At 46.2% G+C, this 19,386-nt stretch overlaps 1 protein-coding gene across 16 annotated transcripts in view; it reads right to left on the reverse strand.

The window, feature by feature from the left end:
* COL26A1 (collagen type XXVI alpha 1 chain) overlaps positions 1-19,386 on the reverse strand; it is a 127,421-nt gene extending 108,035 nt beyond the window's left edge. For all 16 annotated transcript variants that reach the window (XM_085521715.1, XM_085521713.1, XM_085521710.1 and 13 more), the window contains exons 1-2: positions 19,093-19,386; positions 202-324 (exon numbers count right to left, since the gene is read on the reverse strand). In XM_085521715.1, the coding sequence (XP_085377841.1) occupies positions 202-324; positions 19,093-19,244 (275 nt within the window). In that variant the 5' untranslated portion in view covers positions 19,245-19,386. The remainder of the gene's footprint in view (positions 1-201; positions 325-19,092) is intronic.

Raw genomic sequence — 19,386 nt, forward strand, 5'->3', positions numbered from 1 at the left:
GTAACCTCTCTCTACACATGCTCACATCCCTAATTACCCTGCAGATAACTCATTGAGTATTCCATACCACCGTAAGGCAGAAAACCAATATCTGATCCATAGAGCTCATTCAGCTCTACAGCTCTTAAAAGCAGGGTCAGCCGCTTTGATGAGATGAGCAGGTAAGTTCATGCAGGCAACAGAAGACATGAATGTTTTTACCTCACTAAGTTGGCACAAGGTCCTGGCCACCGGCAGCTCTGATAAACTCGCTGGATCACCGTTTCTGACCCATTCTGCACTTGACAGGAGACAGTCCGTGTAACCGTATAGTGACACCAGTGCCTGCAGAGAGAAAGAAATCTGTTACTCTCAGTAAGGCAGCAAGCTGAAACAACATGTATAGACAGCTTAACTAACTTAGCTTCCTTTTATGACAAGGTTACTCATCTAATTGACCAAGGGAAGCCAGAAGATGTGATTTGATTTTAGCAAAGTTTCTCAATATTGTCTTTCACAGCATCCTTCTGGATAAAAATCCCAGCACACAGCTTAACAAGTATACAACTGGGTGAACAACTGGCTGGTGGGTGAGGCTCAAACAATCAGGCTGGCAGCTGGTCACTAATAAGGTTCTCCAGTTGCTCTTTGGTGACAGCAAGAGAACCCAAGGGAACAGCATGGAGCTGGAATGGGCTCCCTGGGGCAGCAGTCATAGCACCAAGCTATTGGAGTTCAATGAGACCGAGGGCTTGATTTTAGGTGGTGCTGTGTTGATCCTGGAGCTGGACTTGATGATCCCTGTGCATCCCTTCCCACTCAAGATATTCTATGACTGAAATAAAACCAGAATAACTAGGGGGTGGAGTTGCTGCCTCTGCCAGCCACAGCTCACCCAACCTACAGCCTCCATTTCCCACTCCTCCTCCTCCAAAAGCTGCAGAGACTTTCCCCACTTCTGCCAACCTGAACCACAAGAGACCCAGTAATGCCTCTTGCTTCGTCCTCAGAGGCCAGTACATAATTAGCTCTATAATTTATCATAAACAATGGGATTTTAGAGGGGAAAGAAAAAAAAAAACAAGAAAAAAGGTCTTCCAAATCTCCCGATAGCCAGCTCCCATTGTATTGGCCTTAATTTCATCCTGCTCATTATGGGATCACTCCCCAGACGCCCAGCATGCTGAAAAACATCGGAGTTGGAGAATTCTGCTGTTTGGTGGAGTTTGAGCCCTGCTGACAGCAAACAAGTCATACAGCCACCCTGGAGAGGTTACAGTCTAAAAATGGGCAACACAAAATAAAGGGGAGGGATGGACCAAAGTATTTTGCTGTCTCCTAAAGGAAGAAAACAGAAGAACTGTTCACCACATGGTGTATGAGAAGGCAGCAACTGCAGTGCCAGCCCTGGAGTCAGTACACATAGATACTGTTTACCTTCTCATAGAAAGGCATTTTTGGGTTCAAATGCTGTGCTTGAGAGGGCAAGGAAAAGTAGGGTGCTTGTATTTCCCCCTTGCAAACATCACTCATACTTGCCAAATTTTGGCTCACGTTTTTGCTTCTGTAACTTCACTGAGGCAGCAGATTTGAGAGCCTCTTATTGATTGAGGATCAGACCTGGAGTCAGCAACAGGAGGTAGAAGCACCTTCCTGGGTCCAAAACACACAAGGCACTTGTGCAAGCATTCTCTGCACTAACAAGAGCCCTGATCCTCACCCTCAGTACAGCAACCATCCCCCCCCCTCCATTTGGATCCCCCTCCCATCTCTGTGGGAGGCTGCCCACTCCCATCTCCATGAATAGGAGGCAGGCATGCCAGTAGCTGAGCACTGCAGACCACAACAGGCAAGGCAGGGCCAGCAGGCTGCTCCCCAGGCCCCAGCCTGATGCATGAGCACCAGGGGATGGCAGCTTCCTCTCAGTGCCATCACTCCCAGCAGCAGTACCAAGGCTTAGACATGCAGCTTCCCCTGCTGAGACTGCCCTGTGTGCTGTTAACCCACCCCCAATTCCTCATATGCAATGCTCTCTGCAGACTTGCAAAGTCTTTGTAAGCTCCTTCTCTCACATTCATTGAGATGAACCAGAGAAATGCCTTTTCTCCCTGGCCCGGAGATTACATCAAGTATTTAAGGAGTGAGAAGTGGCTAAAGCCACCACACTGTCCCCAGTACAGACAGAAAGACATAACTGCTGAACTAAGGTTACAAACCCTGCACCTCTGGGTCAAATCCCATCATATCCAAATGCCTCTAATAACATCGTGGAAACAACAGGCAAAACTTCATTCCAATGAGTCCAAAAATAAGATTAATAAAGCCTCGGGTCACAAAATGACACCACATCCTTGAGGTGCAGCACAACTTCCACACAAACCTTAGGGGACAAAAATAGGAGGAAGAAGAGACTGGAAGTGAGCTAACTCTAATTATTTCTTGTTCTTCTTGTTGTTTGGGGGTTTTATTTCAAGCAATGGTGTAACTGGCTCTCATTTCATCTCTCTGAGCCTTAACCACAGGGTGTGTGCTCCAATGAGTACTGCTGGTTAAGGTCCTCCCATGCCATGGGAACAGCCATATGCAAGGAGAAGCAGCAGCCAGAAGGTCTGGGAAACCACTGCTTCATACTATTTAACTCAACCACGTTTTTAGCACAGAGCTTGCAGCTGTCAGAGGGGCAGCACAAGCATTTTGCACAAGCCTCGGGACAAAAGTATTTCACATCAGGCCAAACAAGTCACACACATACAGAATCTGACAGGACAACAGCAGGAGCATATGTCCTGAAGTGACAAGAAACAAAACTTCTTATGAACACGCCACGAGAAAAGGAACTGGTCCAATTGGAAGAACAGAGCAGCATTTTGCACACCAGAGCAAGGAGGTGCATGGATATAACAAGCTCAGAACACAGCTACCGCATTTTAAAACACAGCATAGTTGTTGAGGACTCATGGGCCTCTCCTCACATTAAGAGCATTCATCTGGCTTGCCAGCAAAATCCAAATCAATCAAACATTTATTTACACACACTGTGTTTTAACTGTTGTGCAGCCTGTATACGTGTGCCCCTCTGGCCTTTGCCCATCACAGAGTTTTATTGGGAGGAAAAACAAAGCTGTCTCTGCCAGGTCTTTCATTTAGCACTTGCTGCCGGCATGCATGCAGATTTCCTGTTCCAAACAGTCCAGCACTGCTGCGGTCTGAGCTCCTGAACCTTTGTTCTACCTGGTCCTCAGAAGGAACTGCTCAGGCACGAATATCCCTTCACAGATCAAACAAATCACTGTTGCCTTGGAAAAGCCCTCCTTCAAATCGAGCCTCACTGGACAGACCTCATCCCAGCCTTGTGACAGAGCCACAGGCAGCAGTGGGGATCGTGAGGGAAAACAAATGGTCAAACCCCAAAATTTAGAGTACAACATGAATAAACTTCTCTCGTTTCTTTACTTTCTGCTTCCCATAAACAGCATCACTTCCCTACAAATGTAGCTTCCAGGTGCTTGGCTTCTACAACAGCATAGGAGCAAGGGAGAATAACGATAGGAGTGCTGCTAATCATGACATGTATTTAGGATTAGCTCAGGCCTCACTGTAGATATATAATAGCACAGTGATTACAAAGGAAAAGACAGACAGCGACCCACCCCCAGATTTCCCTGTGCAAGCCAGAAGTCTGCAAGAGCAGCCTCCAGAACACAAGCAGGAATCAGACCAAGTGACGAAAGGCCCCATATCACAGCTTACAGAGATTATAAATGACCCCTTATATTACACACATATGCTAGCAAGAAAGGTTTAGAACTTTCATGGCATACATCCAGGATGGCAGAGAATACATTACTGCTTATTCAAAGAGAATATTCCAACGCAGCAAACTAAATGATCCAAATAGCAGCTCATTTAGGGCTGTGGCTGTTGGATCTCATGCAAGCTCATCACCAACACATTTAACACAAAACCCTGCAGTGCCTCATGGAATTGGTCTTCCATTGCCCTGCTTGGAGAGTCTCAGTTGCTCCACTCTCCCCAGCTGCTTCCAAATGGATGCCTTCCTCTCACAGCCTATTTAATCCTTGGAAGACGTTCACAGGCCCCTGAAGATCTGCAGATCACAGCTTGTGAGCTACTGGTTTAGAAAGTTCCATTCCAGTGTTAGAGACCAAGATCCCTCATCTTGATCACGGCTGCCAACGAGCCATTCCAGAGGGAATACAAGCATTGATACCAGCAGAGATCCCACCATGTTTAATGTATAGGTTCAATTCAAGGACATTACCGTAGGCATTTCAGCCTAACTAAAGGAACAAATTCAACCAGCTACTGTTGAACAATTGGCCAACAAAGCAACAGGCAAATTTGAAGCTACTCTGAAAACTACTATTCTGAGCTTTACCAGACACACAAGAGAGTTTCCCACTCTCTGCAGACTCAGCAACACATGGCTTCAGGTACCTGGACACCAAGGGGACAAGAAAGGCCAACATTCATAGCAGGGTGAGAGGGTCCCATGGCAGCTGGACTTGTGCAGAAGGCTTGAGCTGCATCCTGCTTCTGTAGGCAGACACTATGGAGGAAGCTTTGTTCTACACCCCTGCAGCTTTCAGAACCCTGCTCTCTCTCAGCAGAAGCCTTATTTGGACGCACAGTTCTCCCCTTGCAAACTTAAAGCAGAATCATAGAGTTACCCATCTTGGAAAAGACCTCGAAGATCATCAGATCCAACCGCAGCCTAACCATAGTACCCTAAAGAAGAGAAAATAGACTGTGGAAGGTGCAGAAGCTTAAGGCGCAGCTCCTTATTAAGCTGCTAAATACTACAAGCTCCAGAAGGGCCATAAACTCACATTTCAGAACTGTGCTCCTGACTAACACAACTGAATTAGCTTAGAGCAACCACTTCACAAACAGAAAAACACCAGACCACAAGCTTCCCCACTTCAGGCCATCTGGATTTGCACAGCACCATTTGGTGAGGCCACCACCCAAAGCATAGATAAGAGATGCCCTTACCCACTGTAAACTCTTAGAACCATTTGCACTACAGTTAGCTGACAGCACCAACCCCAAAACCACATCTGCTTCTTCCTCAATCCAAGTCACTGGCTTTTCTTCAAGCTCGGTCTCCTGTTGGTCCCTGAAGGGCCTTCCAAAGGGGGTTGTAAAAGAAAAGCCAACCGGTTGTTAGGAGGCTTCATTCTACTGGACAAGTGATCACAAACTGAACCGTGTCAGAAACCACCAGGCTGAACTGATCAGGACACAGCAAGCAGCCTGTTTAATCAAGAGCATGCAACTCGAAAAATCAAAGCAGCTGCATTCTTGCCTAATCACTCCTTTCAGGGGGACGACAGTTCAGCTCCACACACACAACTGACTTGTTGCTGTGCCTGGTAAGGACAGACCTACAGCATGCATCAGCTACCACACACAGGACCTCTATTTTTTTGGCTGATGCTTTCACTGGAAGGAAGGACGTGGCTGCAGCACCCAAGAGCCACGGCCTTATGGCTGCAAGCACACCGCAGCCCTACCTGCACACTGCACTGCACTCAGCAACATCACACTGAACAAAGCCATTGGCACTGCTGTAGAGCTAAGGAAAATGAGGATGTAATGTGCTTTCAGTGCTTCCGATGAAAACATACCGCAAAAAGCTCAAATCATCAAGCCTTAAACAGCCAAGAAGAAAGCAAAGTATTCCAGAAGTGGGAGGGGGGGGGGAAGCATTAACAAAAGCTTTCTATGCACAACTGCTTTATCAGCACCTGTTCAATGTGTTTGGGCACAAACCAACCCTCCCCACTCTCAGTCAATACTGCAGATGTCTCTCAACAAGGCTGGCATTTCTGATGCTTACAATCTGCCCTAAAGCTTTGTGCTGTGTAAACAACTGCACTGAATTATCTTTTTGTTTCCATAAGGATAAAACACTGTGTGTTATACTTAGCAGAGATCAACATTTAGGGCACAGAAAACAGTAGGAGTGTTTTGATAGCTAGACAGATTTCCCCAAGTTTTCTCATAACATTTTTCACTGGAGCTATCAGTTTCCCTGCAATCACAGAGAGGAATTTCAATAAAATCAGAAGGTCGCTGACTTTTGCTGGGAAAAAGTTGCCAATCCGACTTGATGAAAGCAAACCATGCCCTTTTCTTTCTGTAAATAGTACAGCATCCTCTCACTTTGCCAGAACAGCAATCTATACGCTGCATGCTGCAGCCCACCATTAGCAGGGGTTAGTTATTTCTGTACTCCACCGAGGCCAGGAGCAGAAGTTGCTCTGTGCATGCCAAGAACGCTGATTCAAGGCCTGCCAGGCTCTCCCTGGGCATCTCTTCCTGAGCCATCCAGTTCTGCCTCACCACATTGTTCCTTGCTTGTTCACAAAAGCACACCTCCCTCAAAGTGATTTGGCTCCCATCAGGATCAAGTTTACCAGCTAGTTCAGTTGCCTGTGCTCAGATTACCCCTTGCTGCTGTGATCTGGCTAAGAAGGAGACAGACAATCTCATCACACGCTGCTGGGAAGCTCAGATAACAATCAAGCAGAGTTTAAGCATCTCCTGTTCTCAGAAATTTCTGAGCTCTCACCATGTAAGTAGGTTCAGGGAGCAGAGGCTGTCATTCAGATCATTGACCAGAGAAAAGCCAGCTGCAGAATTCAGCACTGGGCACCAGTCTTCACGAAATGAGGATGTTCAGAGCCGATTTAGAACTGCAGATCAGTGCATCACTGCTATGCAATTTAGAAGACTACCTGACAGGGTGGCAGAAGCTGCATGGAAGCACATGATGGCAAGCTTCATTTCAAAGCAGAGCCTGCTCTTCCATTACAAAGTTTTAAGGGGTCTGCAATCAGAAGACATGACAAGCCACAGTAATCTTGTTGTCAATATCGAGGCTTCACGCATGCCTTATTCCTACTGACTACTTCAGGCATTAATAGAAGTTACTCTGACTGCTACAAAAAAAAGGGAGAAAAATCTTTATAACAGTCCATTTGTTTCAGGAAATGAGTAAAACTGGACGATTGCTGGCGTTTCTGAAGCCAGACAGCAGCAGCCATTTGAAGCAGCATAGAGCCAGAGGCATGAACGGGAATAAGACAAGTTCCAGATCCCCCACTCTGCTGTGTCGGTCAGACAAAGATTGGAAGGAGCTCCAATCTCTCTGCCCCCAAGAAAGAGTCTGAAAAAGAGGCTAGAAAAATAATTCTTGCTTAGCAGAGTCAGCCTGGACAGTTTATATGGGTACCTCCCAATAGAACAAGCCTTCCTTCCCTACGTACCAACATGTTCTGTGCTTACTGCACTTCAAATACTCAGTTGCCAGTAACAGGCTGAAGTTCTCCCATACCAAGAGGCTTGTCAGGCTGCTGAAGGGAGCTCAGGCCCAGAGAATCCTTTACCTTAGGAGAAAAGCAAAATTTAGCCTGCACAATAGTTTCAATCTTCAGTCAGTTCTACAGCCAAGCACACTGAACTTTGCTTTCCTTGCTTTGTTGTGTGCATGGTTGACCTTCCAAATAGCATCACCTCAGGGGCTGAACTCACTTCAGTTCATAGGAAACAGCTCAAAAATTTTGCCTCAACCTTCTGTAGCCATTGAAGTTACAGGAGTTGAGGGAAAACCTCTCCCTAATGGAGTTATTAAAAGCCTGGGAAGTGAATAGCTGACCAGTACAGTACAGCTGTTTCAGTGATAGGCCGGGAGTCCCACTCCCCCATGGCACTCATCATCCTCAGCCACGAGACTGTTCTCTTCCAATCCCTCATCTCATTCACAAAGGACCTTCCAGCTACCACACATAACAAAGCAGGGGTTCAGGAGTTCTCTCTCCTCCACTACATGCACTGGAATCACTGATAACAGCAAATCAACCTCCTACATCAGCACCAACACAAGCACAGATTATAGCAGGTGAGGACCCAAGGAAGGTTAAGCAGGCAGTATGGGAAATAAAGCCAAGTCTCAAAGGCTGATAATGCAATCAGTGCGCACACCTCTGTGCCTACACACTCATAAGGGGTAGAAGGTCTCAAGGACTTCTCCAGCACAGAATCCCTCCATTTATATCTAACAATACTGCACTGAAGCTACTGGCTTAAGGCATTATTTCTGCACCAAACTCTTTTGCTGCTTCCTCCCCCAGGCTTATCACACTCAATGAGAAGACAGTTTCCAATGCTTCCCAAGAGAGGGAAGAGGAAATGTACAGAAACATCCGTGGAATCTGCCTGTTAAATTAGACTGACTCGATGGAATTTGGCATTTGATATCCACGCAGCGTGGAAACCATGCACAGTTACAACCTAGGGTGTCATTTTTGCAACATAAAAGCTCTTTGCAACAGTCTTTCAAAAGAAGAACCTGACTCTAAACATTTTTGCACAGCTGGATAACAGTTGCAGTCAGATCCCCTGCCTCCAGTACATAGCACTGCTCAGTTCATTCTTAGAAAGCTTAACCTCAGAGGGAGGAGCTGAATGACAAAAACTCAAGGACCCTGATGAAAAGTACAAAGCAAGGATGTATAACACCAACTATCTGTTGGAAGCACACTGATGTTTCCAAAGAACACATTTGCAATTTGTCTTTTTGCTTGCCTCTGAATATCCAACCTAGAACTGATGGTGGCTCTGATCTTCATTAGGTTATAAAGCTGGTTTTTAAATCAAGATCAGTATCTCCATATTTGCACCAATATGTTCATTCAGAACTGATCTGACTTTGAAGTAGCAGGAGATGGAGAGAAACTGAAACTAGCACAGGGAATCAGCAACCCTGTGACTGTGTTTGATACTTCAAGAATGCTCCTGATGTGACCATAGCCTCCTTCACCATCCATAAAGCTGCTACCCAGAGCTGTCAGAGTCCCCTCGCTATATTAGATAATAACAAAGCAACATTTTGTTCAATTTACATCCACCAAAATGGCCAAATCAACCTCTTGCATTTATGGGCTGAAATAGCTGGTTTTCAGCATCTCCTTCACATGGAAATCAGCTATACAGAGCCTGTATCCTGATGCAGGAGGCCAGTCCACATGGATTGAAACAGATGTGTTCCCAAACTTCTTTTCTCCCCACTTATGCAGCTCCATGCAGGCAGCAGCACATCTTCGTCCCTCCAATTCAGCCTTCTGCTGCCAAACTCACAGCACTTACCAGCAGCAATGAAAGCCACATGCATGACAGGAACACAAGGACTCTGCCCAGATGAGGCAGTGTTTTTCATTAACATTATACAGGCACCAGAACCCACAAATTACAACCCGAACAAAAGGCAAAGTCAAAAGGGGAGTGCTGAGTGTATCAAAGGGGAAAAACATTAGGGTGGCCAGAACAAGACTTGGCTTTGTATTAATTGCATGACGTTAATCTGTCTATCTAAAGTACATGTTCCAGGTTTTTCCCTACTCTGAACAGTGGAGATATGACTGTTATTGCAGGTACACCCTTCTGAGAGCTATAAATAAAACACACATGGAAGGAGGCAACTATGTCAGGTAAACAGATCCCCAAGCCTTTCCAGCAGCACTTCCTCCACCTGCTATCTCTCCTTCCCTTTTCCTGCTCTGCAGTGCAATCATTTCATCCAATCCAAGTCTTGCAGAGCACTTCATGAACATAAAGGGACTATACAGCTGGCCTTCCAAAACTAGCTGCCTATTGCATGATTACCCATCACTGTGGGGAACTAGATTTAATGAACCAAGAGGACCTCTTTCAGATCAGCATTAAGTCACAGTAAGCATTCAGGCTCAGCTTTATTTCCCATCACTTTTGTTTCAAGTGATTGCCATACAAAGAGCCCTTGCATCCACACTGAAACAGCTAAAGAAACAACACCAGCCCTAAACCCTGCAAACACACCTGTACTCCAAGAACAGAACACATTTCTCCAGTAGCTGCTCTGCTGATACACCAGGTTATTCTCAATAGCCAGTTGCAGTAGAGGGTAATGACACAAGCTGTCTTCCACTTGCTCAGCTAAGGGACCCTCAATCTGAGCCACCTGAAGCCACAACTGCACTGGAACAAAGCTTTGCCAAACCTCTCTGGTTGAGCATTCAAAGTGTTAATCATTCTGAAAAACAAAACCCAAAGCCTGCGTATTTGCTATTTAAATTGAAAATAACTTTGTCATCCACGTCTGGCACAAGGCTGTCCTGGGCGTTACTACAATAAAAAATCATTTGGAAAATCACCCTATTGTTCCAGTCACACCCATGGGAGTTTCATGTGTAGGGAAGTAGGAACATCAAAACTGAGATCTGCTGTGCGATCAGAGCTGAGTTTGCCCTTTACAACAGCTCATTTTTATTCCAGTGCATGCCGGGAGAGAGACCAGAAGCAGTGAGCAATTGATGCCTCCAATGAGCTCCCAGTTGCAGAGCCCAAGAGGGGGTTCAGTGACCCTATCTTTCCCTTCCTTGCTTCCTTCTCAAGCTGTTCACCCCTCAGTGCCCATCTAAAAACAGCATCAAGTTGCCCTAGAACACCTCCCAGCACAAACACTTCCTCCGTGCAAACTGGAAACCTCACACCATGCCCTGAACAGAAGTACCACAGTGCAGATGTGGTACTTACAGATGTATGGCATTGCTGTTCCACAGCAGCAGACTTCTGGTCGCCTTTCTCCAACTCCCACTCTTTCATTTGGCCAACCTCATTGATCCAACGCCATAAAATGTAACTGCATTGCATTTGCTGTAGGTCAGCTCTTCTGCACACAGTAGTCCCAAACCCCTACTAGCAGGCACTCAGCATTGCCTCATCGGTGTTTAAACTCAGTCTTAGCCAGATGGCATGTGTTTAAATTACAAGGCAGCCCACTGCACTTAAGTGTCTATAGACTGCATGAAGATTCCTAAAAGGCTCTAATAACATATCTTCAATTTAAAACCATCTTCTACCTTTAACATACCAAAGTTCTCAGGTTGTTTTTTGAAGTCTCCACATCTCTATATTGTTTTCTACAATACATTTTGCTCATTAGGAACAAACCTTTAACAAAAAAAATCCACCCTCACGCTAACACCTTCCCTTATTATTAAAAAATTCTTGAGCAATTGAAGAAATCACTTCAGTGCCTCAGCACTTTGGAAGCCTCTATTTGGAAGGGAGATGGTCTCAAGGGAGGAGATCTACATTTCGGTATCCAGGTGGAAAATGGGCTTCATTTGGCCAAGTAATAACAGCCGAAAAAAAAATCCCATCGCCTGTGCACGCACAGTAGATTCCTTAAGAATGATAACAGCGCCTTAAACATGGACACGTGTTTAAGTGCACACATGGGAAATGGGACGGGGAGAAGGAGCACCGAGCCAGAGCGAGGTGACAGCAGGGGGTCTGAGGGAGAGGTACAGGAAGATGTCCAGAAAACATTCCTGCCCTGTTCTGTGGAGAACTGCAAGGATGGCGAGTTCTGTTAGATGGGGGATCATAGGGTTTGCTGCTATGAAGTTTAAAGTTACCTGCCAATGCAAAAGCACAGGGCAACCTCGCCATCTTCTCCAAGGCAGTAAAAGCCTCTGGTGTACTTTCAGGCACAGCTTTGGCAAGGAGTGAACACACAAACAACCAATGCTCTGAAGCAAAGGCTTCGCCGACACTCATGGCATTGGGATTGGATGTGCTCAGAGCTATTGCGGGGGGAGAGCATTGCTGTATGTGTACTGAGAGGCAGCAACTGACACTGGATACACCCATCCCATTCTGCACTACTTGCCAAAGCTCGGGGCAGACTCCAGACAATGGCCTTGAAGACTGTTGACCTTTTCCCTCCCATCCCTTCCCATTCACACAGATTTCTCCAGAGGTAGACAGTCGGGGGTGAGGAGTGACACAGAGAAGAGCGTGGAATCTACTTCTACTAAAACAAAAGCTGTGACCTGAATTTCACTGATGTGTGAGTTACTTCTGCATTGTCACCTTTTTGTTCATCACTTAGAAGAACGCTCTGTTGCTTTACTTATCATAGGCAGAGCAGAAAAACCCTGAAAGACACAAAGCTGCACAGTGACTGCACAGTCTACAGCTTATTACTATGCTAGAGCTTGCATGCAAGCAGCTTTTGCACATCACAAATAAAGTTTGCTTGTCCTTTTTCTCCCTCATACACACACAGTGGTTTTCTTTTTCATCTTTCAGTGCAGCCTGGGGTGATGTATATACATGGCATTTCAGCAAAGGATGACACATTTGTGTCACACTTCTTGTAGCAGGAAGATGAATTTGGACTGAGATGGTCTCAACACATGTAATCAATACGACAGCTATTGATCTACTTCCTCTTGCAATCAATACATTCATAAAAGAAGCCTCTTGAATTTTTCAACCTGAGCCCCAGGTCCTGTCAGCTGTGTGCAGTTCTGGTCAAATGCATTTGTTCTGGGGTAGAAAAAATAACAGCATGCACAAAAACACATCAGAGCTCACAGCAGTGCCCTGCATAGCAAGCCTTGCCTTCTTAGGCCATAGGGATGCATTGAATACAAGTCCATAACCTACACACAGGTAGTACAAAGTGACTCCAAGAGTCAACTGAGACATAAGGTGGAATGTTTTATACAACCCCCTCCTGTTTTTAGCTCCATTCAGCCAAGTTGCAGTAACTCCCATCACTTCAGCAGCCCTCTCCTCACTCAGTAAAGACAGATACAATTTCATCCTTACCTTCCCAAAAGGTCAGGGAGCGACTCCTCCAAAGGGTACCTGGGAGCTGGAAGTTTAATTTCAGCAGAACTCTAGAAGCTGCTTTGGAAATCTTCTATAGTTCAGATGCCATGAACCACTTGGCGGTGTCTGACAGACATAGTTAGAGAACCTGAGTGTTTCCAAGGACATTACCCAAGAAAATGAACATGTTGCTGTAGTCCTTGCAACAAGATTCCAATAGCTTTCATTGCAGAGGTCTCAGAAGAGTTTTAGCAGACTTTTAACTACACTATCAGGACTCCAGTATTTTTCTGGTGCTTGGCAAAATAGACTCTTACTATTTCTGCTTGCAACATGCTCTCAAAGCTTATCCATAGCCCCACAGTCTAATTCCTACAACTCTGCAATCCAAAATTTTTCTATCATTTGTGATATACATTAGTGACTTCCAGTAACAGCAGCCCAAGAGACAGCATTTTACCGTGCGATAGCTCAAACCATTTGGCTCAGCACCGTACCCTGAAATACACTGCAGGGAGGCTATATATTTTGCTGCAGGTTATGCTGATTTTCAGCAGCGTTAAGCCAAGTGCTGTAATATCCTGTAGACCCAATTCGCTTCTTTTGCTCTCACATAAGACACTGTAAGCTTTCTGTTCCCGTGTAGCATCACAGCCCAGCTGTTTGAAGGCTGGGTCCTGCTAGGTAGCAGCAGCAAGCCTCTTGCAGCAGAAAGGGTAAGGAAGCAGCACATCCTGTGCCACCAGCCCTGCTCCTACCCTCCGTTCCCAGCCTGCCCACTGAACTAAACCTCCTCTGTAGGACTCAGGTAAAGACCAACTTCCAAAGACTAATTACAGTCATGAGGGCTCAGAGAGGTACGTTCAAGAAAGAGCACAATGACCTCCTTTCTGTAAGAGTGGGAGCATACAGAAGTGCCAAGTATTGTCATTTATAGGATTTATTATAAGCTCCTGTGTATATTCATATACAATACATTGGGTTTTGCAGCTTTCCATCTAAGATCTAACCACACCCTCATCAAGCACTCCCCAGAGCCTTCCGTAACATGAAGGGAAATATTACTATTTCCACTTTATTTGGGGGAAAGAAAAAAAAAAGTCAGAAAGAAAAAATGTACAAGCCTCAGTTCCCAAACTTTGCTCTGCTATAGAATACACTGAGCATTAAAGGCAATGCTTCTTTCCTTGGGAAACAGGGTTGAAAACAAAGCCTTATGAATCAGCCAGCTGATAATTAAAAGCAACTAAATCCAGATCATTTTAAGCTGCACATGAGAATCTGGACTCCTCAGATGCCGAATTCCTCTGCTGACCAGAAAAGCTCGGGTCACTTGCCCAGCTGGTCACTATTGTTCTGCCCAGTTATGTTCTGGCAGGAATGCGTGTTTAACAAAATACAGAGATTAGGCATAGCAAGGAATGCAGCCCCCCCTTTACTGTTTAGGTTAGTGAGGTTTGCCCTGTTGAAACATGGAAGCTTATATGTATCAGATTTTCCCTGTCCTGTGCTGCTAGTGCCAATGACAGACACAAGCTGACAGCTCAGTTCTCAGGACTGCTGCTATTTTAGCTTTAAGTTCATTAAAAGCAGCGTAAGTTTACCTCAAAGCTGCAGTGACCATTAATTACATCAATCAGTGCTTTCTCGGGGATGGAGGGTACTGAGAGAGCTTTTCTTCTTTGGTAACTCCCAGAAAGCCCCTACACAGGGAGCAAATGACAGCTTGCACTGCATGAACTGCGACTTAGAGAGCCACGTAGTAAATCTAGAATGGGTCTCATTGAGATACAGAGCTGCCAACATCAGATACAGGCATTTTCTTCCACAAGAGCCCCTTTGGTCATCTTAGCACAGTGACAGAAATCACACTTTAGCTGGTACCCATTTTGCTGCCACTTGAAGATATGAGCAACTCAAAGCTTGCAGAAGACAACAGCGATGAGATGAGAAGCCAGACAGCCCACAATAAGCAGAGTGGCAAAAACCAGACCAGTACTGAAGAAGTAGGAGAGAAATCAGGCAAGAAAAGAGCTGGAGAGTGGAGCAACCTGAGGCAAGAGGAAGAAAAGTGGCATCAGATAAAAAGGCTTTTTCTATAGAGAAAATGAGCAGCATTTCCCTTGGTTGGAAGGGTCGATTTATGCCAAACCTCTTTACACACAGACACGCACTGAAGAGCTGCTGGTAGAGCTGTCACCCATTGCTGCCTTGAATGAGGATTTTAAAATGCTCCCTGTGCTCTACTGTGTTTACAGCAATAATGAGAGCCCGGAGGAAGGGGTTAGGAACATCTGAGTTTAATAAGGGCCGAGCAACACACAGCAAAGAGAAATGTCTGCCCTTCCGTTCAGGGCTACCACACCCCACCAAGAACTGCAGTACCAGGCCAATGGGAGGCTCAATACAGAGACGTTATGTCATCCCAATGGCCTCAGCAGCCCATCTGCCCCAAGCCTTTTCGTGATGAGAAGAAGCGTTTTGAACCAAGCTGAGAGCTCCCAGCACCACTCTTTTGAAGGGCTAAATAAGCACAGTCCTGTGGGGGAAGAGCAGATGGAGACTGACCCCAGGCAAAGACAAGCCAAGAACAAAAGAGAAGCTTTTGTGTGGTGCCATAACTAAACAGCTCCATCTCACAAGATCTTCACAACAGGGCAAGAGGGAGATCTAGATCATTTAACACCTATACTGTTTCCTTTTCTTAGTGTTAAAGCACCCTTACATCCAACACACAGAAGGTCAGGAGCATCTTACTGCAGTTTCTCACCCAGAGCAGACGCTTCGCATTCAGGTTCTACAATCATACACTTGCTGCTCTCCCCTTCTCACTTCTTCAAGGTTGGCCTCTAAAACTGTTCTCTGATGAAAGCATCTTTCATTAAAACCCTTAGTCTACGCTCTATAGTGTCTTCATGTGGTACTCTGTCAGCTTCTTCTTTTTAACCTCTTTATCAAGCATTCAATTAAGAAACAAAGAAGCAAGAGCCTCGCCCAGCTGCAGATCAAGAACAGTTCCCCACAAAAGCATACACATATACATGAGAAAACAGACCCAGACAACCCAGCTTGATGCTTTCTTCATTTTCCCCTCTTATCAAGGCACAGCCCAATAAGATAAAACAAAGATACAAGCTACAATCCAAGTGTCAAGAATGACTCACCCTAAGCAAAGCTGTTAGGCTTCTAACCTGACATGTTTCAGCCAGGATTTCAGTGCACTAACAAGCTCAGCTTTGAGAAAATGAACAAATAAGGGTTATTGAAAGAGACACATTTGTTAATTTATCCAAGGGCAACACAAGTTCACTGCCACCCATTGCTTTGCCTCTCTGCTGCCTTTTCCTTCCTAGAACTGGAAAAAGAAGCATAGATGAGAGGAAATGATTCACACAAGCAGCTGGAAAGGCAGGACAGTAGGAGATTCCCTAAATGAATACAACTTACTGCAGTAACTTCAATCATGTTTGCTATTTCAAAGTCATTCCGGTGTTTCCAGGTCTTTAAAATTCCATCAGCATCACTGTTTTAATTGCACTGCAGAGCTACAGCACTGACCCCCACCAGTCAGATGAAGATCAGATGGCTGCAGAGTCCTGACAAACACTGGATAGATAATTCCAGGGTTTGGTGATGTGCTCAAGACCTCCTGACCTCCTGGAGCTCTTCATTCTTGAAGTCAGGAGACCCACAATTAACTGAAAGCACTAAAGCCTCACCTACAAGGCTGCAGTTCGTTACACTGCAGCATAGTTGAGCACAGTCCTTCAAACAGGGCTGGCTGGGGAGAGTCAACTGCATTCCCAGCAAACATGTGGTTGTAGGACTATGCATAATGTAGGCAGTTGCTTAGACTAAATTCACCTAAAAACTGATCCTGAAAGCCAGCCATACAAGTGCCCTATTAAGAGGCTGCCTAATTTAATGTGTATTTCAAACACTTTATCAAGGCTGCTACAATATATAAGGCCAATAAGCGCTGCTGCATGGGTTTCAGACATTATTAGTCATGCAGCCCTTACAGAACTTCACAGCAAATCAAGCATGTGCAAAGACAGACTACAAACGTCTTAACTAATAACCAAGATCTGCCACTAAACCAACCAGAACCCAGAATGTTCATTTTAAGTAAGGAAGCAAACAAGAAACACTTACATCAGAACATTCCCACCATTTCACTTTGAAGGATGTGAATGATGGTTTCTGTTTCCTCCTCCAGATTTCACACACGTGCCCCAAATGCTTTTCACACCACCCAGGGCCTTCACTTATCCAGCAAAAACAAACAAACAAACCACCACCCCCCTTTGGCAGCCCTCAGAGCTTTGGGAGCCCATCTCTGAGACAGCCTGCAACCTGGATAACAGGGATTAAGGCAGCTATCGAGCTTGGAATGGTTTTCCTCATCACTGACAGAGGATTCCAGCACCATTTGGGTTTTCCCCCCCTCCCCCCACTTGGAGAAATACATTTTTTTTTCCACAATTGAAATATGTACATATAACAGACACCCAGACAGCTCAACCATGTCTTCCCTTGCTGATCAAGGGCTGAAAAAGACAACTGCAGGAACAGGATGTCTCGTATCAAGAGATGTCAGCTGCAGAGCATCACATCAGCGCGTGCTGCAACAGAGCAAAACTCAGAGCTGCAGCAGTAACTTTCAAGGCTCCAGCCTGTTTACCCTTGGCTGATGGCATCAAGGAGAGATACCAGAAGCCACCAGACAAAGTATTCAGTGGAAAGGAAGCAAAAGTGGCCACAGTGCCATTGCTGGTGGTCATGCAGATCAATTTCAGAGCATAAAGCCTCGTCCTTCATCCAACACCACATGGAACCCAGAAAAGCTCACCTACCCCAATGCAAAGCTGCACCCCGCAGGAGGCTGCCCCCAAAGGTCCAGCTGCCCAGCGGGGTCAATGCTTCCCACCTAGATTTCCCCAGCAGATAAGGAAGCTGTTTAACATTTGCCAATGATGGAACCACCACTCAAATTCAGACCCCCCAAAAAAATCACTTCAGTGTACAATATTTGACTAAACACTCATTTTTTTTGTTTCAAAACACCCAGCAGTGATTTTTCCCCTCCTTTCGACTCATTATGCCCCCCAGCTTTAAACTAGAACATCATATTCTCACAAAGTTCCACCAGACACACACACAAAAAAAGGCTTCTAAAAGATTTCCCAACATCACTATTTAAATCAGCTTTAGATGGTTTTATACAACACTTTATAGACTTGGAGATGGATATGTTCTCCTGACAGTCCAAACAACTGAGGCATGGGAAAATTGTGTAAGACTGTGAGTTGGGGAGGGTCTCATGTAAGCGTGGTAGCTCTGAACAAAGATCTGCAGGCTAATAGATATGTAAGACAAATGACATGTGGTTCTCATTGCAGCTCATGCTCGGGGAAAGGGGGTACCTTGGAACAGATCCAGCTGGGATAGGTTTATCCCATTACTCTCCTATAATTTTCTGCCGTTTCAAACCCTTTGACAGTTACTGTAGTTTTAACATCACACCCCCTACAGACTGAGGCCTGTTTGACAGGCCAGCAAACAAAACCACCCCCACTCGGGAGACGAAATCTGCACCATATGTGAGAACCATGCACGAGGCCAGTGCCCGTTCTTGCACTCGTGACACACCGATGCAAATCACAGCTCTAAACCCAAATGGTCAGAGCTGAGCTCAGCCCCCCGCACAGCAGCTATTAGCAAGGGGAGGAGGAAGGGGTAGAGACAGGATGGACGAGCTCTGAATGTTAAATTCCCAAGTTCCCATTTAAGGGAATTGCAGAAGGGAAGAGGAAAAAAAAAATAGTGAAATTTAAGAACAACTGGAATCAGGTTAAGCCACTCTCCTGCTTTATACAGTGCGGCTCATTCATCTCAACAGCTGTTTCACCTCTAGAGAAATACCCAGAGAAAACACAGGGGAGGGGGAGAAGCCTCAATTGTTTGCTCTATTGAAGCAGTACGGTTCAGTAAATCTAAACTGATTTATATCAAGTTTACAAGAAGCCGGTTGGGGAGGGAGGGGAGCACGAGCTTGGGTTTTAAACAGCCATCCGAAAGCTGCAGCTCTTGAGGGGAGATCCGCAATTAAGGTTCTTCCTTTGTTGAGCTGAACGAGACTTCCCCGCAGCCCAGGGCTGTAACAGTTCCCTCTGCCGGCATCCCCCGGGTCAGGAGGTTTCGCAGCGCCGTCCCCTCCCCGCAGCACGGACACGGGGAGGGGCTGCAGGTTTCCTCCGGAGCTCGGCCGCCCCACACCGCAGTCTCTCCGTGCCCCGCTCCCACAGGTAGGCGGCCTCTGTTACGAGTTGTGATGGATGGGGCAGCCCAGGTCGGGATGCGGGGAGGGACGCGGGCAGCCCTGGCGGCTCCCGGAGGAGGCGGACCCGCTTCTTTACTCACCGGCGACTGGCGAAGCCGCTGCCCGGCGAGCCCGAGCTCTGCTCGGGGTAGTTGTGCTGCAGGGTCGATGCCGGGAATTGATAGAGGAAGCCGGTCCCCAGCGCGCATCCGTGCAGGCAGCAGCACCAGGACAAGAAAAGAGCGAAGTGCATTTTTGCACGACGAGGGGTTTCCCCCTCGCTCCCCTTTCTGCTCTCGCTTAACGGGACCCCGATGCCGCCCCGCTCCGTCGTATCGCAGAGCCCCGGGGCTGCTGCTGCCCGCGCGGGGTCCGGGGCTGCTCGGGGCGCACAG

Source organism: Coturnix japonica, chromosome 22 (genome assembly GCF_054131305.1).
Source record: "Coturnix japonica strain WE chromosome 22, WE-NBRP24, whole genome shotgun sequence".
NCBI lineage: Eukaryota > Metazoa > Chordata > Aves > Galliformes > Phasianidae > Coturnix > Coturnix japonica.